The sequence below is a fragment of the Diceros bicornis genome, chromosome 17 (assembly GCF_020826845.1).
Source record: "Diceros bicornis minor isolate mBicDic1 chromosome 17, mDicBic1.mat.cur, whole genome shotgun sequence".
In the NCBI taxonomy this organism is placed as follows: Eukaryota; Metazoa; Chordata; class Mammalia; order Perissodactyla; family Rhinocerotidae; genus Diceros; species Diceros bicornis.
Genome location: NC_080756.1, coordinates 54,881,957 through 54,905,757, shown reverse-complemented (window position 1 = coordinate 54,905,757; position 23,801 = coordinate 54,881,957). Strand labels below are relative to the sequence as shown.

Here is a 23,801-nt window from a genome sequence, read left to right as displayed (position 1 = left end):
CAGGGCCAGGCCAGGCCAGCTCCTCTGGCAGCAGAGCTGGGGCAGGTGACAGGCGGGCATCGCAGCTGAGGGAGTGAGGAGGCGCCTGGGAGCTGGAAACCTAGGAGAGGTCCAGGCAGAGCCCAAGTAAGAGGGAGCTGGCCTGGCTCTACTCTCTGGGGCTGGGGGCTGGGGGCTGCAGGGAGGGCTCGGGCAGCGCTGGGGCCACCTGCACAGGACTGCGAACTTGCAGAGGCTAGCGGGGGGAGGCGGTGCAGACCCCTCAGTCATTTCCCTGTTTCTTGTAGTGGGCTCCAGCCCTGATGAGGAGTCCGGTGTGGGGTGAGAGGGACAGAAACATGGCCTGAGGGGATCCCCCTACACCCACTCCGTGTTCCTGGCAGGAGCCGGAGCCAGCCCTCGACCTGTCAGCCATGGGGGAGATGGAGCAGCTGCGGCAGGAAGCGGAGCAGCTCAAGAAGCAGATCACAGTAACCCCAGAACCCTCCCATTGGGGCCCCAGAAAACATGGAGCCCGGGACATGAGGGAGTGTGGCATGGGGGCAAGAGGGCTGGATTTGCTTTTGAGTGACACCTTAGAGACCCCTGACCTGGAAGTGACCAGAGACTTTCTAAGCTTGGATCTCATATTTGAGATGCCCCCCAAACCCTAGAGCCCCAAGCCCATCTACCTCAGAGGCCCACGCACCCCCCACCGCCACCCTGCCCTTGCCCTCCCCTGATGTCTGCTTTCCCCCCAGGAGGCCAGGAAAGCCTGTGCTGACATTACTCTGGCAGAGGTGAGACCTCCTGTCCCCCTGAGGCAGGGCCGGGGTGGGGGCTGCTCCCTGACCAGCAACAGCCTGGTGCTCAAGCTTTAGTCCAGCATGTCCTTGGGACGAGGAACAGCATTAATCAATTCATTCAGCAAACACTTAGTGAGATCTGCTCTGGGCCAGGCACTGTATTGGAGGGAGAGGATGCAGACACTGGCCCTCTCCAAGTCCGTCCATAAAACAAGAGTGATTACCCACCCGCCCCTCTTGGTGAGGATGAAGACAGGGAGGGCACTTCGTAAATCATAAAGCCCTCCCAGACTCTGGTTCCTAGTCGTCTAATGCTGCACTACATCGATTCTAAGGTGCATTTTTTCACATTTTGACATCTCTGATGCAGCCAACAATAGTGATGCCCTACAATTATAACTGGCAGCCCTTTTTCTTTCTTAGTGACTCATAAAAGAATGGTGCTTCTTAGAGTTGGTGGCATCTTAGATTGGATTAAATATGTTAATAATAAGAGTAAACATTTATTTAACACTTACCATGAGCCAGACACTGGGCTAAGTTCCTTAAATACATAATTTCATTTAATTTTCATGATAACCCCATAAGGTAGTTGCTATAAACCTCATTTTACAGACGAAGAAACAGGCTCAGAGAGGTTAAGTAACCTGCCCAAGATAACAAAGCAAGTAAATGGCAAGTCAAGTCTTTTGACTCTGGAGCCCCAGCCTAAGTCTGGAAGCTTGAGAGTTTAAGGGGCATAGGACCACAAATTTTAGGAGGTGCAGTTCAGGTCACGGCGATGCCCTGGGCGCCAAGCTAAGGAGCTGGCTGAGCTGCAGTGGTATGTGAGAGCAGCCTCCTGGTGGCTTGGGACGGCTGAATGTGGGCCTCTCATCCCAAGTCCGTGTTCAGTGACCTCAACTTGGCAGCTTGAAATTGGTCAAGGTGGGAGTATTTACATGATGGACATCGCCCTCCCACCCCCCCACCCTACACTGGAGAGGTGGTTGTTAGACACTTAGCAACATGCCCCTCGCTATGCGTGTGTCTGTCTCCCACATCGGTCTAAGCCACTCCGGGGCAGAGACTTATTTCTCTAAGCCTGTGGGCCTTGCTTAGGGCCTGGCATGGAGCAGAAACTTGTACAGGTCAGTGGCTGTGACACTGACATCAGGGCGTGTACTCTGCTCACCCAGATTTCTAATGTCTCTTCTTCTGCAGCTGGTGTCTGGCCTAGAGGTCGCAGGACGAGTCCAGATGCGGACACGGCGGACATTACGAGGACACCTGGCCAAGATCTATGCCATGCACTGGGCCACTGACTCCAAGTGAGGCTTGCGATGTGCCCAGAGGGGAGGGGGAGGCAAGAAGGAGAGGCTTGAGTGACATGGGGTACCCTGTCCCCAGGCTGCTGGTAAGTGCCTCGCAAGATGGGAAGCTGATCGTGTGGGACACCTACACCACCAATAAGGTACCAGCCCTGCCTCCTCGCCCCTCCATCACCCCATCCTTCCTTGGGGGCATTATGCCTACCCTCCTCTACCCTCCACACCTGGGAGCCCAGCTCAGGTCCTGCCTTTGCCCACACCTGCCTTCCTGCAGGTTCATGCCATCCCGCTGCGCTCCTCCTGGGTCATGACCTGTGCCTATGCCCCGTCAGGGAATTTTGTGGCATGTGGGGGGCTGGACAACATGTGCTCCATCTACAGCCTCAAATCCCGAGAGGGCAATGTCAAGGTCAGCCGGGAGCTCTCTGCTCACACAGGTGAGACCCACTTTCTGTCCCAGGGGGTCTAGGGAAGCCCCGGCCCTGGCGGGTTGTGGCTCTGCAGGCAGGACACTGTCCTAACCACCCCCAGGTTATCTCTCCTGCTGCCGCTTCCTGGACGACAACAACATTGTGACCAGCTCCGGGGACACCACGTGGTGAGGACTGCAAGTTGTGGAGCTGGGGCTTGGGAGGCAGTTCTGTGCTGGCCTTGCTCTGTGACAGCCTCCCTTCCTCCCCACAGTGCTCTGTGGGACATCGAGACCGGGCAGCAGAAGACAGTGTTTGTGGGACACACGGGGGACTGCATGAGTCTCGCTGTATCTCCTGACTTCAAGCTCTTCATTTCGGGGGCCTGTGATGCCAGCGCCAAGCTCTGGGACGTGCGGGAGGGGACCTGCCGGCAGACTTTCACTGGCCATGAGTCGGACATCAACGCTATCTGCGTGAGCCCCCTCTGTGCTCCAGCTCCCGGGACAAATTCACGCCCACACATCCTTCATCCCTCCCACAGCTCCCTACCCTTTCTTTTTAACCTTCCACTTCGAAATAACCTCACCTTACAGAAAAGTTGCAAGAATAATAAAAAGAACTCCCATCTAGCCTTCACCCATAGTCACTGCTAACATTTTGCCACATTTGCTTTATCATTCTCTCTGTAGAGGGATGGACGGATAGATAGATAGACAGACAGACAGACATATACACCTAACATTTTGTTATTATTTTTTTCCTCTGGTCTTTTGAGAGTAAGTTGCAGACATCATGCTCTTTACCCCTTAAATACTTTGGTGTATATTTCCTAAAGACAAGGCCATTCTCTTCCATAGCCACAGCATCATTCTTAAAATCAGGAAATCTAATATTGACACAATACTGTAGCCTACAGTCTATACCCAAATTTCACCAATTATCTCAAAATGTCCTTAATTGCAATGTATTTTTCTCTCCAGGAACATGCATTGCATTGCCTTGCCATATCTTTTTAGTTTCCTTTAAACTGTAACTGTTTTTCCACTTTTCTTTGTCTGTCGTGACACTGGCATTTTTGGAGTACAAACTGATTTTCTGTAGACCTTCCCTCTCTGTGGGTTTGTCTGACATTTGCTCATGACGAGATTCAGATTATGCATTTGTATTTAGCCCTGTTCTTCCACTCTGATCCGGCCCACTATAGTCGAAAGAGGCTGAGACAACCTCCGCCCTTCCAGCCACGTGACCCTGGGCAAGCTGCCCTCCCTCCCTCAGCATCATGCTCTCGCCTGCAATGTGGTGGAGATAATGCCTGCCTGCAGCCCTGTAATAGGAGCAAGTGAAGGTTGTCGGGAGCCCCTGGCACGCGGCTGGCTCGTGATAAATGTCAGCGGTGGAGACTGAGCTGTTTCCCACCACAGGCCGGGGAAGGGACAGGCAGGGCTGCTGAGGGAAGCAGCTGGCCCTGGAGCCACCAGGCAGGAGTCAGGGAGAGGGCAGCAGAGGCAGCAGGCTGCCCAGGTCTGAGTCCTGACTGCTTTGCTGACTGTCCCCTCAGTTCTTCCCCAATGGAGAGGCCATCTGCACGGGCTCGGACGATGCCTCCTGCCGCCTGTTTGATCTGCGGGCCGACCAGGAGCTGACCGCCTACTCCCATGAGACCATCATCTGTGGCATCACGTCCGTGGCCTTCTCCCTCAGCGGCCGCCTGCTCTTTGCAGGCTACGACGACTTCAACTGCAACGTCTGGGACTCCATGAAATGCGAGCGTGTGGGTAAGGACCAGCTGGAAGGACCCTCCCGCCAGCTCCCCTTGTTGGGACCCTCTCACTGCTGTTCCCTACTCACTGGATAACTCTGAGCTCTACCCCCAGAATCCAGTCCTCCTTAGTTCCTAATCTAGGACCATCTTCTCTCAAAGAAAAGTTGCTCTAAGAGGCCCTTCTCCACCACCCAATGCCATAGCTGCTCCCTGCCAGAGAAGCTCCTTCTGGTCATCCCCAGACCCGTGGACCTTGAATGTCCAGTCAGTTCTGGGTTTCAGGGGCACCCACTGAAGGAAAGGGTCATCTCGGGGAACTACGCCATGAGCAGAATCTAGAAGATCCAGAGGGACCTGAGGGCCCTGACCCGACCTAGCGGCTTCTCTAGGACCAGCCTGGTCTGAAGCTGAATCGGATAGTGTGGCTTCTTCTCTAGGGAGACCAGATGCTGAATGAAAACACCAGCCAGAGAGTCAGGATCCCAATCCTAACTCTGCTGCTTACTTTCTGAGCGCCCCAGGGCAAGTACCTTCTTTCTGGGCCTCAGTCTCTTCACTTGGAAATAGGACTACAAGGTTACCTTCCCCACTGTCTGAAAACAAGGTGCCCTTGTTTTCTCATAGCACACTGACACTTCCCCCACCCCGGGGTTCTTGACAGAGATTGGCCTCAAGAGAATTCCGCCCCTTAGAGCTAATCCTCTTTCAGCCTCCCAGTCTCCACCAGGGCCTGCAGAGTCCATGCCCAGGCTCCCTAACGTAGGATTCCTGCACATGCATACATGCTCCCTGCCAAATCAGCTAGGGAAACAGGCTGACCCCTTTCCCTTCTCCTCAGGCACCCTCTCTGGCCACGACAACAGGGTCAGCTGCCTGGGGGTCACAGCTGATGGGATGGCTGTGGCCACTGGTTCCTGGGACAGCTTCCTCAAAATCTGGAACTGAGGAGGCTGGAGGAGAGGAGGTCAAAAGGCCATGAAGACACTCAGCTTCCCCTTCCCCGGCCCAATTTCTTTACGGTTTTCTCTTCTATACCCCACGCAACCCTGGGCAGCCATTCCCACCAAGCTTTCTCCTTTGAGGGCAGTGGGGAATATGGGGAGTGTGCCTTTGGGAGGCAGAATCAGGGACACAGGGGCAAAGAACTGCCCCCTCTCCTCCCATGGCCTCCTCTCTCCATGGTCCTGACAGCTTCTCCCTGAATGAGCAAGGACAATGGACCCCTCCCCAGCCCCTGGCAGGTCTAGCAGCCTTCTAGTCTGAGGCCCCAGGCCCTAGGATTCCTCCCCCAGAGCCACTACCTTTGTCCAGACCTGGGTGGCACAGGGTGCTCAGCCCCAGGACTGTGGCTTTGGCACCACTTGGGTCCCCTTCTCTTTCATGCTTTCTCCTTTTTCTCTCCTTTTTTTCTCTCCTAAAGCACTTGCAATAAAGTGTAGCACCCTGGTATGTCTGTGATGTTTGGCTTCCACCCCACTTCTGTTCCAAAAAGATGCAGGTCCCACTTAAGTAAGAAAGTATTATAGGTGCAATGATAAAGGCTGGGTACCAGGCAGCTTGTGGGCAGAAAGTAGTGGGGAGGCAGAAGCCCCAAGGCTCATGGGGAAGGCCTGAGATGGGTTAGGAGGAGACGGTATTCACCAGGTGGCTGCAGGAGCATGTGCACAACAGTTCACTACAGCCTGCCTATGGTGTGTATGTGTTTGTACAGGAGGGTTACGGTGAGAAGGAATCAGGTTATAAAAGGCCTTGAATGCCAAGCTCAAGAGTCTAGACTTGATCCAAAGGGCAATGGGGAAACATTGAACAGTTTTGAGCAGAATAGTAACGTGATCAGTGATGCTTCTCAGAAAGATCACCCTAGTAGCAGTGTAGGTTGATGAAATGGGGGAGGGGAGACTGGAGGGAATGGAGGGAAACAAGGTAGAAGGGAGGTGGTAAGAAATGCAAGACAGAGAGGCAAGGGAAGGGATGGGGAAGAGACTAAAGATATAAAATCACCAGGATTTAGTGACAAAGAGCTAGGATATGAGATATTAAGAGGGAAGGATTCAAGATGATGGCCAAGGTTTGGGTTTGGGCAACTGGGTGGATACAGAATAGAGCACGAGGAATAGCTTTTGGCACATCACAAATTCAACTTTAGACAAACTGACTTTGAAGTACCTATGGGGAAGCTGGGTAAATGTCAGGGTTACACAGAGATACCTGGAAGTTACTAGAATATAGGTAAGTGATAGCTAAAGCTCTAGAAGAGAACACCTAGGGAGAGAAAGAGGAAAAGACCAAAGACGAGCCCTGGGGAACACCAGGACTGAAGGGACATACATAAAAGAGGCTCGGAGGGATCAGCGAGGGGACACTCAGGCCAGGCAACACAAGGTCCCCAGGCTGCCTTTCTACATGCAGAAGACCCGGTGCAAGGGTTAGGTATAACATTTTCTTTTTTTTTTTTAATAATTTTATTTATTTATTTTTCCCTTAAAGCCCCAGCAGATAGTTGTATGTCATAGCTGCACATCCTTCTAGTTGCTGTATGTGGGACGCGGCCTCAGCATGGCCAGAGAAGCAGTGCGTCGGTGCGCGCCTGGGATGCGAACCCGGGCCTCCAGCAGCGGAGCATGCGCACTCAACCACTAAGCCACGGGGCCGGCCCAAGTATAACACTTTCAAACATCATTTAAAACTACTTCCTTTAATTTACAAGACACACATAAGACACAAACAAAGCCCAAAAAAGCTCTCAGTCCCAGAGTTGGTAGTTTAGGGGGAATTGAAGAAAACAAACGTGTCCAGTCTCCCAGGGAGAGAAGGAGTGAGAGTAGTGAATGTCACTAGGCCCCTGGGGAACCCAGTGCTGGGGCCACGCATGGCCTAGTTCTCTACCAAGGGAAAGTGCTGATTTTCCTTGTCATGGTCCTGGCCTTGCTCCCATGCTCGTCCTCCGGTTTTCAGAAGTCGTCCAGTTCCCAGAATGGCCCCTTCCTTTAGTTCTCTAACATTTTCACTCAGGGGAGAAGGCCACTTACCCTGTAAAAGGCAGTGTGTGAGGTCGGGGAGGAAGGGAGGTTGTTTAGGAGAGGGAAGATCGGGTAAAAGGGCCTCCCACCCTCTACATTGAACTTCCTAGTGATAGCTTTCACCTTCTCTTCCTTTACCTGTCGTGGTGTCAGAGTCCCAGGAGAGTTGTCATCCTGCAGGATGGTGAGGGGAGATCTCCCTAGTACTTTGCCGTTTGGTTTCCGTCTGTTGCGCTTAGAACCTAGGGTGGGTAAGAAGTTAAAGCAAGGAACCAAAATTAGGGGCTTACAGTTTACTCTTCCTACATTCACCCATGGCCATTATCTCAGAACATTATCCCAACTTCTCTTCACTATACCTTGCCCTTAGATTCTGTACCTGAAGATCGGGGAGTCTCAGGGTCTCTCAAGGGCTTGTCTGAGACATGGCTGGCCGTAGCGGTTTCTGAGGGCTGTCCTGTTTCCTCCTTGGAAAACACCTGCTGGGAGGGGAGCTCAGTTTGGCTCCCAAGTGGCACCTGGTCCTCAAGGGAAAACTGGGTGCCCAGGGGCAAGTCCAATTCAGAAGTTGAAGGTGCCTCTGAGGTCAGAATAGGCTCTGGGGAAAGATTTGATTTGGGGGCTTCAGTCTCAAATACTTCACTCAGCTGTTTCACCAGTGGACTTGGTGGCTCTAGAGGGGAGAAGTGAAGTGGGATAGTGACCCTCTGATAACAAATCATTCAGCAAGGAGGAAAGGATACAGGAGCCTTAGGATTCATGCCCTGGTGAGTGAGGGATTGGAAAGAGAGAAATCAAGGTGAGAGGGAGCAAAATGTTGAGAAAAGAGGGAGATGGGTTCAAAGCAGGAGGATGGAGGCCGCTTTAAGGAGCCCTGAGAGGATGGCTTCATTGACCCTACCCAAGGATGCTAGGCCTTATCAGAATTCCCTTGGCTCAACACTTACCTCCGCTGCTGGTCTTCATAGGTGTCCGTGCAATGCCAAGGGTAGGAGAGCGGGGATCTGAGTCCTGGGCCTCATCAGCACCCTCCAGCTGCTCCCCTGCTGGTAGGTTTGGCTGTGGAGAGCTCTCCACCTATCAAAACCAAAGCCTAGAACAAGTCTGGGCTCTGACTCTTCTTCCCTCCCAGGTCTTTAGCCTCAGGCTGACATTCTAGGCAGGAATTGCCAAGGCCCTCAGACATTCAGTCTACCCCACCCTGACTGACAAAGCAGGGGGGCGTGAGGGCTCTTTCAGAATCAGGTTAGGCAGAGGTCCAAGAATTCAGTTTCTCTGCCTCCCCTACTCCGGCCCAGAGTACCTGGATAGGAGTGCGCAGGATGCCGGCAGTAGGTGAACGGGGGTCCGCCACTCGGGCCAGATGCTTGTTGTGCAGCGGAGGCCGCGCTGGAGTGACTGGGATGCTCTTGGCTGTGCCCATCTCAACCAGGAGGAATAGGGTGGGCAGGGCCCGGCCCAGGGCGAGGAGGTGATGCCTGTGAGAAGTGACTCAGGTCTCAGCCCTTACCGTGACCATGTCCGACCTCTGACACCAGACCCCCCGATCTTCACAGTTCCCAACTGAGGAACCTCCTGGCCGCTGGGCCAGAGGCCTCTGCGGGGACAATGACTGGTGCAGCTGACAAGACGGCTCATTCTGGGCATATCGGGGCCTGTAACTTAATAATTTGTTTAAATCACTTACCTGGCCCCAGTCCCACCTTTAGGCGCACAGCAGCTCAAGCCTTAACTCCCGGAAGCTGAGTTTCAAACCTCCCGCCACGCCCCCTCCCTTGACCCTATTGGCTGAGCCGACACAGGCTGTTATAGGCCCGCTACGTGAGACCCGAATCCAGTGGAGAAAGCCATTGGGTTGGGAGGACGTCTGTCACGGGGACCATGGGGCCAATGGACAGCGGCTTGGCTTGCCCAGGAGTGACGCCCCCTCGATAAGGGGACTTTTGTTCCGTATCAGGCTTCGAGTTGTCCATCGTGAGATCTTGAGGAGTGCTAGTCTTTGCTTCTGAGACCTTCAGTTTGTAAACCAAATGATTTTGTTAAAAAAACTAGAATCATGAATTATTACAGATCCAGCTAGAGACGGAGTTACGAACATTTTTCTGAGGCGAGAGAGATCGTAATCCTTATTGGTTGACGGAGTAATCAATCACTCGACACTACCCTCTCAAACTCCGCCTCATCGGACAGCCCCTTTTCAAACACCAAGCTGACAACTGCCCGTCTATTTTCCGATTGGACAAGTGCCCAGGAAAGTTTCTGGGATTGATTTGTTTAAACAACCGTCAGTTTCTGCTCTTCGATAGAAGGCACGCGAAGGGAGTGTAGGGATCCCAGAGTCGAGCAGCCAAAACTCCGGGGCCCCCCTCGCCGCTCTACGTGCGCTCTGCCTGGAAGAGCGGGATTGGTTCTTCCGACGACAGACTGCACTAGAAGCGCTTTTCATTGGCGTCAGTAGAGAGTAGGGCACAGGGTGAAGCGCTAGTAGGCAGGCTCCTTCCAACTGCCGTTCTCGCGCGTCTTCCCTTAGCGCATGCGCCTAACGTGCAGTGCTCATTGGACGGCGGGAGTAGGGGGTGGGGGACTGGGAACGGTGGGAGCCGCTGTGTGGAGAAGCTGCTGCCGGTGTCATGGCGGAGTTGAGTGAGGAGGCGCTGCTGTCAGTGTTACCGACGATCCGGGTCCCTAAGGCTGGAGACCGGGTCCACAAAGACGAGTGCGCCTTCTCCTTCGACACACCGGTAAGCCCATTCCCCAGGCCCGCAGCAATCACGACTTCCTTCCATCGCCCTGGTCATTCTGCCGGGGCCTGCAAGGCTTGGGCTACCGCCTCCCTGCGATGCACCATGGGACTTGTAGTCCCTCACGCTACTCCCTGCCTTTGCTTTTAATTAGCTGGAGCTGTCGTGTGACTACCGCCCCCGGAAGTCACCGCTCCCGCCTGGCCCGCTCCCCATCTCCTGGAGGACTGTGGGGATTGTAGTCGGTCACTCCCCTCATTGCCATTCTAAGTTAGAGGCAAAACGCGATCGTCGGACTACATCCCCCAAGTGGACCCCGCGAAAGCCTGGGAGGTGGCCTTGCCTGTCGCGCATGGCTCTCCGGGTTTTGTAGTCTCGTGTAGGAGGGATGGGGGGGGACCCCCTACTGTTCTGGCCCGGGGTTGGGGTTGGAGGGTGGGGACTGCAATTCCTAGGCGCCTAGTAGTCTGGAAGTGGCCATGAAGAAGGCGGGTTCTTAGAAAGGCCGAGTTAGAGAGCCTCCATCCATGGTCAGTAGGGACAGGGGGCGGGGAGGTGGGTCATTGGTAGTAGGGAGGGGAAGAAAGAGGAGAGGAAAGCTCTAGTCGTTTCTTTTTTGAGGTGAACTATGGCTGCAGCCCCCTCTTTTTCCTGCCCATCACAGAGAGCAGAGGGAACCCTTTTTAAAGTATTCTCAAGGCGATGGTTTCCTTGGTAGAGGTTACTAAGGCCCTTTTCCCATCCTGGTCCCACTCTTGACTAGTTAGACAAAGCCTCCACCCACACCATGCTTCACGTTTTGCAGACTCCACCCGGTACCTCCCTTCCTGCAGTTCTGCCTTCCTGTGTCACCCTCTAGCAGAGACAAGCCATCAGCCAGGCCAGAGCCTGAACTGAGAGGGCAGCAGCCTGGTTGGGATCCACCCTCTTCACCACCCCTCCCCTCAAGCCACTGCTGGGCCCTGCCCAGGGTGTTCAGCCAGACCAACTCGTGGCTGGGAAAATTGCAAGTCAGAGTGGAAGGCTTCATTAATGCATCACCAGTGCTGGGTATAGCAGCGTGATCTAAGGCCCAGTTCAGAATCATCCCTGTGAATTGTGGTTTGCTTGGTTTACTGGGCTTTGATCTGGGCTTCAGACGATGTGCCACTTCTCTGAAGTCTGGCTTTGGTTCAGAGCAGAGCCCCAGGGTTCCCAGTCCTTGGTGAAACTAGCATCTTTCAATTCCGACAGAGAAGTTGGATCACTGCAGAGCTCCCACAGGCCTCCCAGTTTATCAGGTGCAGGGCTTGGTGAAGCACCATCTTGCTCAGGAGGGAAAGATTTTTCTTAATAACCAACAGATGGTAGAAGTCGGTGGCTCACTCTTTACACTCCTGTTTCTCTCTCTAGTAATTGCTTTGAATAATCCAAAAGGGGTTTTTGTAATCTTATTACACTTTCCTTCTCTCACCCCAAGTCAAGAGATCTCCAGTGTGGCCTAATTGCTTTGCTAACCAACTTCAGGCATATTTGATTATCTTCAAATTGGGTTCATGGTAGAAAGAGAGCTTCTTTGACCTCCCTGGTGAGAAATGCTCTGTTTGTTCATGAACATTGTAATCCACGCTGTTCTAGGAAGTGGTACAGAGCAATCTGTGGGACCAAAAACTGTCTTAAAGGGTAGCCTGTTTGTAATATCACAGGGGAGAATTTTTCAAGGCCACTGAGGCTTTTATTCCAGGGAGGAGATGCCTGTTGTTGCTTGTATCTGAGTGAAGACTCTTGTTGTCTTCAGTTTCCTCCTCCACCTTCTCCATCACTCTATTCACAAAGGCACTGGTAGCCTTGCTCAGTTTTGGGGAAGTGCATCCTCCCTGCTCAGCTGTGATTTAGGGTGGACACTTATCTTTCCCAGTTTTCTTCTTGGGTTATATGTGTTCTAGCTGTCTCGGCAGGTGTTGCTAGGTTGTTCTAGAAAGAGGATGGCTTTGAGGTTGGAGCTTGATGGGACCTCAGTGGGGATTTAGTTGTTGGTCAGAGGGGAGGTGGCAGGGTTGTGGCTGGAGAATGCTGGATTTTGTGTCCCTGCCAGACTGGGTCCAGGTTTAGCTGTGAGCCCCGTGTAAGACATGGTTCCCCTGGAGTGAGGCTTCAGCAGGAGAGGAGGGAGAGGGCCCAGTGTGGACCAGGGTCCGACTACCTAGTACAGTGTGGTAAAGGACAGATCTGGGCTTGCTGGCAAGCTCAGGGGTTAGATGTCCTGTTCAGGTGCTGGAATCTCTGCTCCTCCAGTCTGGAAGGTTTTCTGAATTGTGGAGATCGAGTAGGGTTTGTCTTGGTGTCCCTGGTTTAGGTTCAGTGTGTGACATGGAGGTCTTTCCTCTCCCAGGAAAGGACCCTTTTCCACTCTGAATATAATCTCTGGCACTAGAAGTCCACAGTATTTGATCCTCATTTACTTTCCTGATCTCTTGACTCCAGGAAAGAGGTAAAGGGAGCTCTCTGCAGTTGACTGGAGGGCTCCAGAGCCCAAAGAAGGAATGAGAATAGTGACTGATAGGTGTTGCTCAGCCCCAGGTGTCCTTGTTGGTTTGTATCAAAGTCATAGGAGGAAATAGAATCCTAGCCATTTACTGGGTCCTAAAAGGCTAAATGACTTACCAAGAGCCACACAGTGTTAGAGCACAGAACCTTTCTTCTGGGAACTAGCAGTTTCTGATCCCAGGTCCTAGTTCCACACCTGGCCAGGCTGCATCTTGCCTGTGTTTCCTTCCTTGCCTCTCATCCTGCAGGAGTCTGAGGGTGGCCTCTACATCTGCATGAACACATTCCTGGGCTTTGGGAAACAGTATGTGGAGAGACATTTCAACAAGACCGGCCAGCGAGTCTACCTGCACCTCCGGCGGACCCGGCGCCCGGTAGGGACTGGGGCTGGGACAAGGCCTGGGGCCATTTAGGCACATCCCACTGGGCCCCGATTTTGAATCTGTCTCTTCCGTTCTGACCTCCTATAGGCCTCAGTTTCCCCCTCACCCATTTCTGTTGATGTCATTAAAACTCAGCACTTGTTTTTTAGCTCCATTCTTTTCCGAGGGTAACCCACTCCATCCCACGGATCCTCCCCGTTTGTCCCTTCCCTGGTGCTTATTGCTGATCTTGCCTTTCCTGCCTCGTTGCAGAAAGAGGAGGACACCACTACAGGCACTGGAGACCCCCCCCGTAAGAAGCCCACCCGGCTGGCTATTGGTGAGCACCACTGCCACCCTATTCTCCCTGAGCTGGTCTTTCCTGCTCTCAGAGGTACTAGGAAAGCCCCAAAAGAATGGGCCCGATCAGTGGCCCTAGAGCTCTGGGGTGACAAAGTGAAGTGCCGAATCAGAAGAGGGACGTTTGCCTGTGGTGGTTGTCCCACTCTCCTTCTTCTTCCCTGTCTCACCAGGTGTCGAAGGCGGGTTTGACCTCAACGAGGAGAAGTTTGAATACGATGAGGATGTGAAGATTGTCATTTTGCCAGATTACCTGGAGATTGCCCGGGATGGGTTGGGGGGACTGCCTGACATTGTCAGAGATCGGGTAGGAGTACCTTCCCGCTCTACCCAAGATTCTAGGCCAGGTGGGACCAGAGCAGTGATGTCTTGGGCGAGCACTGACCAAGCTGAAGACCGAGGGGCTAGAGGGGTATGTGGGGCTGGGGGTTGGGTACCGTCTCTGACCCTCTGCTTCCCCCAGGTGACCAGTGCGGTGGAGGCCCTACTGTCGGCCGACTCAGCCTCCCGCAAGCAGGAGGTGCAGGCCTGGGATGGGGAAGTACGGCAGGTGTCTAAGCATGCCTTCAGCCTCAAGCAGCTGGACAACCCTGCTCGAATCCCTCCCTGGTGAGGCCTGGCCCCTCCACCTCGGGGCGCAACCCCCAGAGCAGGGGCAAAGAGGCCACCCTCCTGGGGAATCTGGCGGGAGAGAGGGTCAGGGGCAGGACAAGGAGGGAGACTTGGGGGAGGAGAACTAAGCAAGGGGACGTCAGAGGAGAGGAGAAGAGCAAGATCTTGGACTGGCAGGGGGCCCGCAGAGCCCCCTCTCTCTACCACTCCCGTATACCCCTGACCCGTATTTCAGCTAATTTCCTTCTCCCTGGGTTAGTGGTTGGAAGTGCTCCAAGTGTGACATGAGAGAGAACCTGTGGCTCAACCTGACAGATGGCTCCATCCTCTGTGGCCGACGCTACTTCGATGGCAGTGGGGGCAACAACCACGCTGTGGAGCACTACAGGGAGACAGGCTACCCGTTAGCTGTCAAGCTGGGCACCATCACACCTGATGGAGCTGGTACTCCCTCCCTTCCTCTTGCCGCCTCCACGCTGAAATGTGTTTTAACTCTTATTCATTTTATATGACATGAATAATACATAAACATATTCTCTTGATAAACAATGAAAATATTGCAGATGGGACTAAATCTTCAATTAACCCCCCAAATCCCAGTCCCCTTCCTAGAGGTTACCATCATTATGACTGTTTAGTGAGTATCCCTCCAAACCCTTCTGACCCTAGTTCCTTATTTTATGGGGTCAAGTCACAATTAATTCCAACTCTCACCGTGCTTCACCCCATCTTTCCTGACAGCCAATCCCAGAAGGGCTTGTGACCTCGCTGATATTCAAGGGAGCCAAGAGGGTTACCCTTACAGGCTTGTCCTTCTCTCCTACCAAGGCCCCTCAGGGCAGGGGGTGGGACTGGTGGCCAGGCCAATCCTGAGCCACCCCCTTTGACACTGCTCCTGCCTCCTGCCCTAGACGTGTACTCATATGATGAGGATGACATGGTCCTGGACCCCAACCTGGCCGAGCACCTGTCCCACTTTGGCATCGACATGCTGAAGATGCAGAAGGTGAGACCCCTTCAGTTTCAGATTCTTCTCATTCCTGCCCCTGTCAGGCCCTTTTTCCTTACCTGAGGCTGAGGTAGTGTGGAGAGAGCTGCCATAATTGTCCCAGTCGCCAAGATATGTTGGCTTCCTTTGAAACGCTTTCTAGAATCATTGATTTGTTCATTGAATACTGTCGAGTACCAGCTGTGTGCTAGTCACTGTGTGAATAAGACAGGTGTGGTCCTTGCTTTCATAGAATTACATTCTAGATGGAAAGGCAGATGTTAATCTTAAGCTCACGTCAATAAGTGAATAACTACAAACTGATGGGTGCTATGGAAGAAACATGGAGGGTGCTACAGTAGTCTACAGCAGGGAGACCTGGCCTCATTTAGGGGATCAAGGCAGTTTCCCTGAGGAAGTGATGCTTGAGTGGAGATCTGAAGGGTGAGGAGGAGTGATTCTGAATGGAAAAAACACTTCAGGTAGAGGGAAGCACATTCATTTCATTCAAGCAGAGGCCTGATGACTAACTGGCCTCTGGGACAATTGCTTGTGGCCTTCTGCTCTTGGATGATATCCGACGTGTCTCCCACGTCATAATAATTCAACAAATTCTAGGCTCCAGCTGGGTATCATCCTAGACCCTGTGAGAGATCAATGTAAAAACACAGGGCTAGGGCCAGCCTGGTGGTGTAGTGGTTAAGTGCATGTGCTCCACTGTGGCGGCCCGCAGGTTCGGATCCCGGGCGCGCACCGATGCACTGTTTGTTAAGCCATGCTGTGGTGGTGTCCCATATAAAGTAGAGAAAGATGGGTACGGATGTTAGCCCAGGGCCAATCTTCCTCAGCAAAAAGAGGAGGAGTGGCATCAGATGTTAGCTCAGGGCTGATCTTCCTCACACACACACACAAAAACACACAGGGCTGAGTTTCTCACCCCTTCTGAAGTGCCCCTTCCCATGCAGACGGACAAGACGATGACGGAGTTGGAGATAGATATGAACCAGCGGATTGGTGAATGGGAGCTGATCCAGGAGTCAGGTGTCCCACTGAAACCCCTGTTCGGGCCTGGCTACACAGGCATCCGGAACCTGGGTAACAGCTGCTACCTCAACTCGGTGGTCCAGGTGCTCTTCAGCATCCCCGACTTCCAGAGGAAGTGAGTGGTGCCCTCTCCTCACTGCTGGCCCCTTGGCTCTGCACCCCTAACACCCCAGCTCCTGGTCTCCAGCCTGTAGGTACACCCCTCCTTCAGCTGCCCTCAGCACCTCTGTGTTCTAGCTCAGTCTCGTTTCCTATTACACTGTGGCTGGTGTGCTGCGAGGGGAGCAGGTTACAGAACTGCATCACCATCACCCAGCCACGCACAAACCTCACTGACAGAGTGGAATACCAAATCCCAGGGCTCTCTGTGGCCTCCTGACTGACTTGAGGGTGAGCAGGTGGTCTTTATTTTAGGCTGGTGACATCACATGAGCAGCTAACATGGACATGTAGCACACGGAGAGAGGGAAGGGCTTCCGACACTAAGATAGGAGAAGGGCAGATTCTTAGCATAAGCGAGTTTACTGGGGCTGGCCCCATGGCTTAGCGGTTAAGCGCATGCCCTCTGCTACTGGCAGCCTGAGTTCGGATCCCAGGCACGCACTGACCCACTGCTTGTCCGGCCATGCTGAGGCTGCATCCCACATACAGCAACTAGAAGGATGTGCAACTATGACATACAACTATCTACTGGGGCTTTGGGGAGAAAAAGGGGGAAAAAAAAAAAAAACGAGTTTACTGTCTAATTGGGCAGGACCTGACGCGTATGTGAAAACTTAGAATGTATTGACCAGGGGCCGGCCCTGTGGCGCAAGCGGTTAAGTGCGAACACTTCGCTGCGGCAGCCTGGGGTTTGCCGGTTCGGATCCTGGGCGCGCACCGACGCACCGCTGGTTGAGCCATGCTGTGGCGGCATCCCATATAAAGTGGAGGAAGATGGGCACGGATGTTAGCCCAGGGCCAGTCTTCCTCAGCAAAAAGAGGGGGATTGGCAGATGTTAGCTCAGGGCTGGTCTTCCTCACAAAAAAAAAAAAAAAAGTTTAAAAAAAAAAAAAGAAGAATGTATTGACCAGTTCCCTTCAGTAGAATATCAACAATATTTATCCTCTCCCAGGCTGTCTTCTCCCTTCCGCGGCTCTCTCTTGGGGAGGAGGCTGGGAAAGAATGTCTCCAAGTACACTGCATGCTGACATGGTTGAGAAGGGGAGGAAGGGCAGGTTGCTGGAAAGAAATGGACTCAAAGGTTCAACCACAAACTCCCCACTGTGGAGGAAGCCTGTTCACTGGGCTAGGAGATAATTGTTCTCTTCTCTTTTCCTCTGAGCCTGGGCCAGAGCCACTCCAATTATCCTTCCCTTGGCTCCTAGGTATGTGGATAAGCTGGAGAAGATCTTCCAGAATGCCCCGACGGACCCGACCCAGGACTTCAGCACCCAGGTGTATGTAGCCAGGTCCTATGTACAAAGGCTGTGGAGAGGAACCTCGCAGCCTGTATGCCTCTTTCTCCTCCTTGACTGCCTGGAGTGGGCAGCAGTTAGCCCCTGGTTAGTTAGGAGCTTTCAGATGATTGCCTTTTGGGCATGCTGTCTGCCTTGAGTTGGGTTCCTATGGACTCTAAGATTTTTCACATTTTATAGAGTTGTCTAAGGAGGGCTATGAGCAGGGGTTAAGTTGGGGAGAAAAAGGTATAGATAGATGTCAGACAATCATTAGTTGACTGAAGCTAAAAGGTTCTCTTGGATGTTAACACAGGGCCAAGCTGGGCCATGGCCTTCTCTCAGGAGAGTATTCCAAGCCAGCATCAGAGTCGGGCGATGAGGAGCAGGTGCCAGAACAAAAGGTGAGTCTGGGACTCTGTCCCTTTCAGGCTCTGGAATTATGGGGAAACTGAGGCCACTATAGCCTCTTGCGCCCCAGCTGAGTCACTGCCCTGGCTCTGCCTAGGAAGTTCAAGATGGCATTGCCCCTCGGATGTTCAAGGCCCTCATTGGCAAGGGTCACCCTGAGTTCTCCACCAACCGGCAGCAGGATGCCCAAGAGTTCTTCCTTCACCTCATCAACATGGTGGAGGTAAGGCTGGGGAGATAGCAAGGGAGGGCGCTCTCTACACTCCTTCCATCTACCTGCAATTCTCTCCCTTCTCTCTCCTGCCCATTCTTTCCTCTGTCAGCCCCAACCCAGTCCCACCCCTGTAACCTGGTCATCTGCATGCACTGAGCCTTCCCTGAGAGTAGCCTTTGCACCTGAGGAGAACAGTAAAGCCAAGCAGGGATTCTTACACTTGATGGGCTGGCAGCCTAATGGAGGGAACACCCAGAGAAAATGATACGAGGATGCTTACTGCTTATAAAGAAAAATACAAGCACATCCCATCCCAGTCCCACAGTGCTGTGATGGGGCCAGAATGGGGGAGGGGGATGGTTAATTAGGGAAGGCTTCTACTCTACTCTTACATTCCTTTGCCTCTTAGTGGTAGTCTCCCTTCTACTCCCCTCTCTCCCTGACCCCGCATTGACCCTTTGAGGCCCCCATTCCGTTGCCTGGCTGCCCAGACCTCCCCACACTGACTCTTTCCCATAGAGGAATTGCCGGAGTTCTGAAAATCCTAATGAAGTGTTCCGCTTCTTGGTGGAGGAAAAGATCAAGTGCCTGGCCACAGAGAAGGTGAAGTACACCCAGCGAGTGGACTACATCATGCAGCTGCCTGTGCCCATGGATGCAGCCCTTAACAAAGGTGGGTTGCTCTCAGCAAGGCCTGGGTGCAGACGGAGTCTGAGGTCTAGGAGGAGTGTATGGACCTTAAAGGAGCAGAGCCCTGCTCCCCCAGCCAGAGGTCCAAAGCCACCAGCTTGTCAGCACAGCTGTGTTGAGAAAGATAGGCTAGATCATAGAGGGATGTGTGTCTGGTAGGCTTGAGGGGTTGGTGGGCGATGGAGGAGCTGAAGTAGTCATGGACACAGAGCCAGTAGGGCGAGGCTAGGGAGGGAAGGAGGCAGCATGCTCTGAAGGATCCACCTACCAATTCTGTCACCAGAGGAGCTTCTGGAGTATGAGGAGAAGAAGCGGCAAGCCGAAGAGGAGAAGCTGCCATTGCCAGACCTGGTTCGGGCCCAGGTGCCCTTCAGCTCCTGCCTAGAGGCCTATGGGGCTCCCGAGCAGGTCGACGACTTTTGGAGCACGGCCCTGCAGGCCAAGTCCGTAGCTGTCAAGTAAGTGTCCTGTTGGTCAGGTTTCGAACCCATGTCAGGGTGATCCCAAAGATACCATCTGCCTCTTACTCATTCTCGCATCCCTTTGTGGTTGGAATCTCGGGGTTGTATCAGTTGGGGCTGGTAATCGGGGCCCGAGGGAACCAAGAGGCCCCAGCAGGATTGGACTCGGGTGATTACTACACGTCACCTCATCCTGCCCCTACTGCTCCCTCTGCTCTCATGGGACAGGGTCACTTTTTAGTGCAGCATCTCTTCACTCATTCTCTCTATCCTGGCAGAGCACAGGCACTTAGTATCAGTTGTGGACAGAACTTGGATTTCCAGCAAATGGACTTACTTTTTGCCTAACTCTGTCATTGGCACGGGCTGAGATCTGAAAGAGTGCTTTGGTCCCATGGGAATTCAGCCATCTTTCAGCTCCTTCTCCTCACTTCTGCTGCTCCTTGTCTGCAGGGGCTCTGATGCCTGCCCAGGGCAAGATAAGAATATGGAGAATCTTCTGGGGGATTAGGTCTTCTACCCACGAGAAGCTGAACCCCAGGGTGGGGGTTTCAGGAGAGGAGGACCTTGGGATTCTCTGGGTACCAGGACATTCTCTCTTCTCTAGGACCACACGATTTGCCTCATTCCCTGACTACCTGGTCATCCAGATCAAGAAGTTCACCTTCGGCTTAGACTGGGTGCCCAAGAAACTGGGTATGGTGGCTGGGATGAGCAAGGGAGGTTAAGCAGAAAATGCTAGAAAAAGAAGGGGCCTTAACACATGTAAACTAGTGTTTCTCAAACTTTCCTCTGAAAGGAGAAAATATTACCTTAGATGTTTCAAAGTGTGTCTCGTTTGAAAAGCACTGACTAAAAATATTAAAAGACTTCTTTGATTTTATAGTTATGATTTACAACCAAAAGTGATGTTCATTGTTTTATTTTTGTGATTGATAAGATGTTTTCATTTTGACTATCTTGAAACAATTCATTCTTATGGGTCTCAGAGGCCCCTGACGACTTGGAGAACTGCTGATGTAACTTTATTTCCTCCATCAGTTGAGACTACAGAAGTATAGAATCATTCTGTTGCACAGGTTGGAGCCCCACTTCCCTGCCCAGAGCTCAAGTGTGGTAGATCGAGGACTAGAATCCAGGTCTCCTGACTCCCAGGCCCACAGTTATTTTTATTACCCTGGGACCCCTAAGATTGGTACTGCTCTGTGCAGCTCCTTACTATAGAGCAGTGCCAAGACAAGGGGAAGAGGCTGGAGATTTCCAAAGTGCTTTTTCAGGGAGGGCCTCTGGAAGCTGCTGAGGTGACCCTTTGCCTGCCATTCCACTTACAGATGTGTCCATTGAGATGCCAGAGGAGCTGGACATCTCCCAGTTGAGGGGTGCCGGGCTGCAGCCTGGAGAGGAGGAGCTGCCTGACATTGCCCCACCCCTGGTCACTCCGGATGAGCCCAAAGGTAGCCTTGGTTTCTATGGCAACGAAGACGAAGACTCCTTCTGCTCCCCTCACTTCTCCTCTCCAACATGTTAGTGACTCTTCTTCCTGCCCGTCTCTCTCCCTTGCTGACATGGGTCTTCTCTGCCTGCCTCCCCGTGGCCCTGTCCTTTGCATTTCTCCTGTCCTCCCTTTCACATTTCCTCTGCCCGCTTGATGGATGTGAGGAGCGACTAGAGCACTCCCAGCCACATTCTCTGTGTGGATGGCAGTCGCACTGGCTAATCACCTCTACCCTTGTTACCTCACAGGTTGGGGGTCGGGGCGGGTACCATACTCCAGAAACGGGGCCCATTCTGTGAGAATGGGCAAGGAAGGGGATCCATGGGGGATCTTTAGCCTCAGTCCTGCACCTTTAGGATACGGCTGGACCCACATTATGTTGTGTTGTCATTTTAGTTCTGGAATAAGGTGCCAGGCCATGGAAGAAAAATGCATGGAATGAGTGGTTGGAAAGAGGGCTAGAGGGCTGGACTGTGTGAGGGAGGAGGAGCAGACAGTGGCCCAAGGAGACAGGTCACAGTGCCCACACTTCTCCCACCACAGCACCCATGTTGGATGAATCAGTCATTATCCAGCTGGTGGAGATGGGCTTCCCTATGGATGCCTGCCGCAAAGCTGTCTACTACACAGGCAACAGTGGGGCCGAGGCTGCCATGAACTGGGTCATGTCGCACATGGACGATCCAGGTAGGCAGGGGTGGGTAGCAGGGCGGGGCAAGACCACTATGCTCCCCTAAACACTTCAACCCCTTCACCTCTGCAGATTTTGCAAACCCCCTCATCCTGCCTGGCTCCAGCGGGCCTGGCTCCATAAGTGCAGCAGCTGACCCCCCTCCAGAGGACTGTGTGACCACCATTGTCTCCATGGGCTTCTCCCGGGACCAGGCCCTGAAAGCTTTGCGGGCCACGGTATGGGCTGCCCCCAGCTGAGGACTGGGAGCCTGTGGGGAAGAAGGAGGTGGGAGTGAGGTTCCATCCTTCATGAGTAAGACCAGGGACAACTGGAATGGTATTGCCAAGGCCAGGGCTGCACCCTTCTGTGGCTGTGATGAAGGAGCTGAGGCCTTCACTGGTAGTTTTCTTGCCACGAACTTGTTACAAACAGTAATGCTTCCCTCTTCTCCAAGAACAATAGTTTAGAACGGGCTGTGGACTGGATCTTCAGTCACATTGATGACCTCGATGCAGAAGCTGCTATGGACATCTCGGAGGGCCGCTCAGCTGCCGACTCCATCTCTGAGTCTGTGCCAGTGGGACCTAAAGTCCGGGATGGTCCTGGAAGTGAGTGTCCCTGGGAAACAGAACAGGCCTGGTGGCATCTAGCCAGTCTGCTACGCCAGATCCTCATTCCAAGGCAGCTCTGCTTCCCTCAGGGGGCAGAGGGGTCAGAAGCTTTTCCATGAACGTGACTTCTGAAGGTGGGATTCTAGGAGGCTGAGACAGACTTTTGACCCAATATATGCCCCGCCTTCCTTGACCCTCATGTCCTGAGTTTGAGCTGTTAGATACATCTTTGGACTGTCACTCAAGGATTCCTCTCTCATTGTCTTCTCTGCCCTCTGTCTCCCCTTCCCTAGAGTATCAGCTCTTTGCCTTCATTAGTCACATGGGCACCTCTACCATGTGTGGTCACTACGTCTGCCACATCAAGAAGGAAGGCAGGTGAGGGAGGGGCTGCAGTGTGCATTCTGAATGGGGGAGTGGAGGTGGGAATGAGTGGGGACATCCTGGAAGTCCTTGGAGTATTTGTGGGAGGAGGTAAAGGATGGCAAATACACCAGGAATTGACAATGCCTGAAGGCAGGGATTGGCGAACTGCAGCCCAAGGGCTGAGTCTGGGCACCGGCTTTTATACATAAAGTTTTAATGAACACAGCCACACTTAGTCATTTATGTATTGTCTGTGGCTGTTTTCACGCTGCAACAGGAAAGTTGAGTAGTTGTGTCAGAGACCAGATGGCCTGCAAAACCTGAAATATTTACTGTGTGGCCCTTTACAGAAAAAGTTTGCTGACCCCTGCCTAACAGAAATGGGTGGGGGGTAGCTGTAGAGATACTGCAGGATCTGAAGACAGTGAGGAAGGGAAGGGACCCCTGTGAGACTGGGATGCTCCCTTCAGACAGGTAGCAGCTGGACTGTAGGTTTGGGGGCCCAGTCAGAGAATGTTGGGAGCCTTTGCCCCAGAATCGCCAGGATCATCTCCAGGGGCCATGTCAGAGAGACTGAGTTGATGCAGTGTGGAATGCCCAGTTTGTTCCTCCTTTTCCGCTCCTTTCTCACTTCCCCAGATGGGTGATCTACAATGACCAGAAAGTGTGTGCCTCTGAGAAGCCACCCAAGGACCTGGGCTACATCTACTTCTACCAGCGAGTGGCCAGCTAAGAGCCTGCCCTCTGACCCCTTACCACTGAGGGCAGGGGACAGACCACCTGGCATGAGGGCTGAGGGCTGAGGGCTGGACTTCAGCACCCCCTGCTCTGTACCCTTTTTCTTTTTGTCCCCAGCAGCAGGGAAGAAGCTAGAGGCCATAGGAAAATGGCCAAGCAAAGTGGGTGGGCACTCGAGAGACTCGGGATAGAGCAGGAAGGGGACGGAGGGCCGGCGCCTGTGTGTGAGGAGACTTTGTTGCTTTCCCTGACCCTTGACCGCACAGTGCTCTGCTTCCCTGTGTAATCCCGCCGGCCCCTGGTGTGGAGGGGGGCTTGTGTGTGTGTGTGTGCCTGGGTGTAGCTTTGTGCAGCCTCTTCTGCAGGAGGGGGTGTCCGTGCCTCCCCTCCCCCTTTGTGTTTGCTCCCTGTGTGGTGGGTCAAGGAGGGATATGAGGGAAATGGGGGCCCCCTCGCTCTCCTGCCTCAGTCTTTCCCCCACCCTGTCTCTTCCCTGTCCTTCTCTGGAAAATGCCAAAATACACGATGTGAATAAAAGTACAATGGCTAAATTGTGCCCTCTTTGATACCTTGGAAGAGACTTATCTTCCCTGGGGCTAACAGGAATGCCGGTTTCCTCCAGCAGTCACAGAAGAGGAGGCCTAAGTGGGTATTTCCCAAATGTCCCTAGAGGCCAGGGAGCCCTGGGCCTGGGCTCCAGGCCCTGCAGTCTTGTCAGGCCTTGGCCAGCTGGAGCAGAGTGGGCTACTCCTGGTGTGTGTGTGGGGAGTGGGTGGCTGTAG

General features: G+C 53.2%; 3 protein-coding genes across 6 annotated transcripts; 2 read left to right on the top strand and 1 right to left on the bottom strand.

Moving 5' to 3' along the window:
• Nucleotides 1-341: 341 nt before the first annotated feature.
• Nucleotides 342-5,762, top strand: GNB3 (G protein subunit beta 3). Its single transcript, XM_058558921.1, has 9 exons — nucleotides 342-470; nucleotides 741-779; nucleotides 1,989-2,095; nucleotides 2,175-2,238; nucleotides 2,370-2,532; nucleotides 2,627-2,693; nucleotides 2,780-2,981; nucleotides 4,067-4,283; nucleotides 5,109-5,762. The coding sequence occupies exons 1-9, from the start codon at nucleotides 414-416 to the stop codon at nucleotides 5,213-5,215; spliced, it is 1,023 nt and encodes a 340-aa protein (XP_058414904.1). The 5' UTR covers nucleotides 342-413; the 3' UTR covers nucleotides 5,216-5,762.
• A 1,182-nt stretch (nucleotides 5,763-6,944) lies between these two features.
• On the bottom strand, nucleotides 6,945-9,772 carry CDCA3 (cell division cycle associated 3). 2 transcript variants are annotated; one of them, XM_058558919.1, is made up of 6 exons: nucleotides 8,978-9,772; nucleotides 8,594-8,768; nucleotides 8,238-8,367; nucleotides 7,670-7,963; nucleotides 7,429-7,532; nucleotides 6,945-7,300 (listed from the first exon to the last, which is right to left on the bottom strand). In XM_058558919.1, the coding sequence occupies exons 2-6, from the start codon at nucleotides 8,711-8,713 to the stop codon at nucleotides 7,145-7,147; spliced, it is 804 nt and encodes a 267-aa protein (XP_058414902.1). In that variant the 5' UTR covers nucleotides 8,714-8,768; nucleotides 8,978-9,772; the 3' UTR covers nucleotides 6,945-7,144. The 2 variants fall into 2 exon arrangements, with proteins under 2 accessions (XP_058414902.1, XP_058414903.1); XM_058558920.1 differs by having other exon boundaries at nucleotides 7,670-7,888; nucleotides 8,978-9,765.
• Nucleotides 9,773-9,872: 100 nt separating this feature from the next.
• On the top strand, nucleotides 9,873-23,575 carry USP5 (ubiquitin specific peptidase 5). 3 transcript variants are annotated; one of them, XM_058558912.1, is made up of 20 exons: nucleotides 9,873-10,031; nucleotides 12,806-12,931; nucleotides 13,193-13,259; nucleotides 13,453-13,586; nucleotides 13,743-13,888; nucleotides 14,151-14,335; nucleotides 14,803-14,897; nucleotides 15,845-16,038; nucleotides 17,292-17,363; nucleotides 17,677-17,764; nucleotides 17,869-17,994; nucleotides 18,505-18,658; nucleotides 18,959-19,133; nucleotides 19,744-19,832; nucleotides 20,468-20,659; nucleotides 21,175-21,318; nucleotides 21,395-21,540; nucleotides 21,759-21,912; nucleotides 22,209-22,293; nucleotides 22,921-23,575. In XM_058558912.1, the coding sequence occupies exons 1-20, from the start codon at nucleotides 9,921-9,923 to the stop codon at nucleotides 23,012-23,014; spliced, it is 2,577 nt and encodes an 858-aa protein (XP_058414895.1). In that variant the 5' UTR covers nucleotides 9,873-9,920; the 3' UTR covers nucleotides 23,015-23,575. The 3 variants fall into 3 exon arrangements, with proteins under 3 accessions (XP_058414895.1, XP_058414896.1, XP_058414898.1); XM_058558913.1 differs by having other exon boundaries at nucleotides 9,874-10,031; nucleotides 20,468-20,590; XM_058558915.1 differs by lacking the exon at nucleotides 9,873-10,031 and adding an exon at nucleotides 10,519-10,561.
• Nucleotides 23,576-23,801: the final 226 nt, after the last annotated feature.

Coding starts and splice junctions, on each gene's coding strand:
- USP5 (XM_058558912.1), top strand. CDS start 9,921: ATGGCGGAGTTGAGTGAGGAGGCGCTGCTGTCAGTGTTACCGACGATC. Junction 17,765..17,868: donor AGCAGGTGCCAGAACAAAAG/GTGAGTCTGGGA, acceptor GGCTCTGCCTAG/GAAGTTCAAGATGGCATTGC. Junction 22,294..22,920: donor CACATCAAGAAGGAAGGCAG/GTGAGGGAGGGG, acceptor TCACTTCCCCAG/ATGGGTGATCTACAATGACC.
- GNB3 (XM_058558921.1), top strand. CDS start 414: ATGGGGGAGATGGAGCAGCTGCGGCAGGAAGCGGAGCAGCTCAAGAAG. Junction 2,239..2,369: donor ACACCTACACCACCAATAAG/GTACCAGCCCTG, acceptor GCCTTCCTGCAG/GTTCATGCCATCCCGCTGCG. Junction 2,982..4,066: donor CGGACATCAACGCTATCTGC/GTGAGCCCCCTC, acceptor CTGTCCCCTCAG/TTCTTCCCCAATGGAGAGGC.
- CDCA3 (XM_058558919.1), bottom strand. CDS start 8,713: ATGGGCACAGCCAAGAGCATCCCAGTCACTCCAGCGCGGCCTCCGCTG. Junction 8,368..8,593: donor TCCTGCGCACTCCTATCCAG/GTACTCTGGGCC, acceptor TGGTTTTGATAG/GTGGAGAGCTCTCCACAGCC. Junction 7,964..8,237: donor TATGAAGACCAGCAGCGGAG/GTAAGTGTTGAG, acceptor TCTCCCCTCTAG/AGCCACCAAGTCCACTGGTG.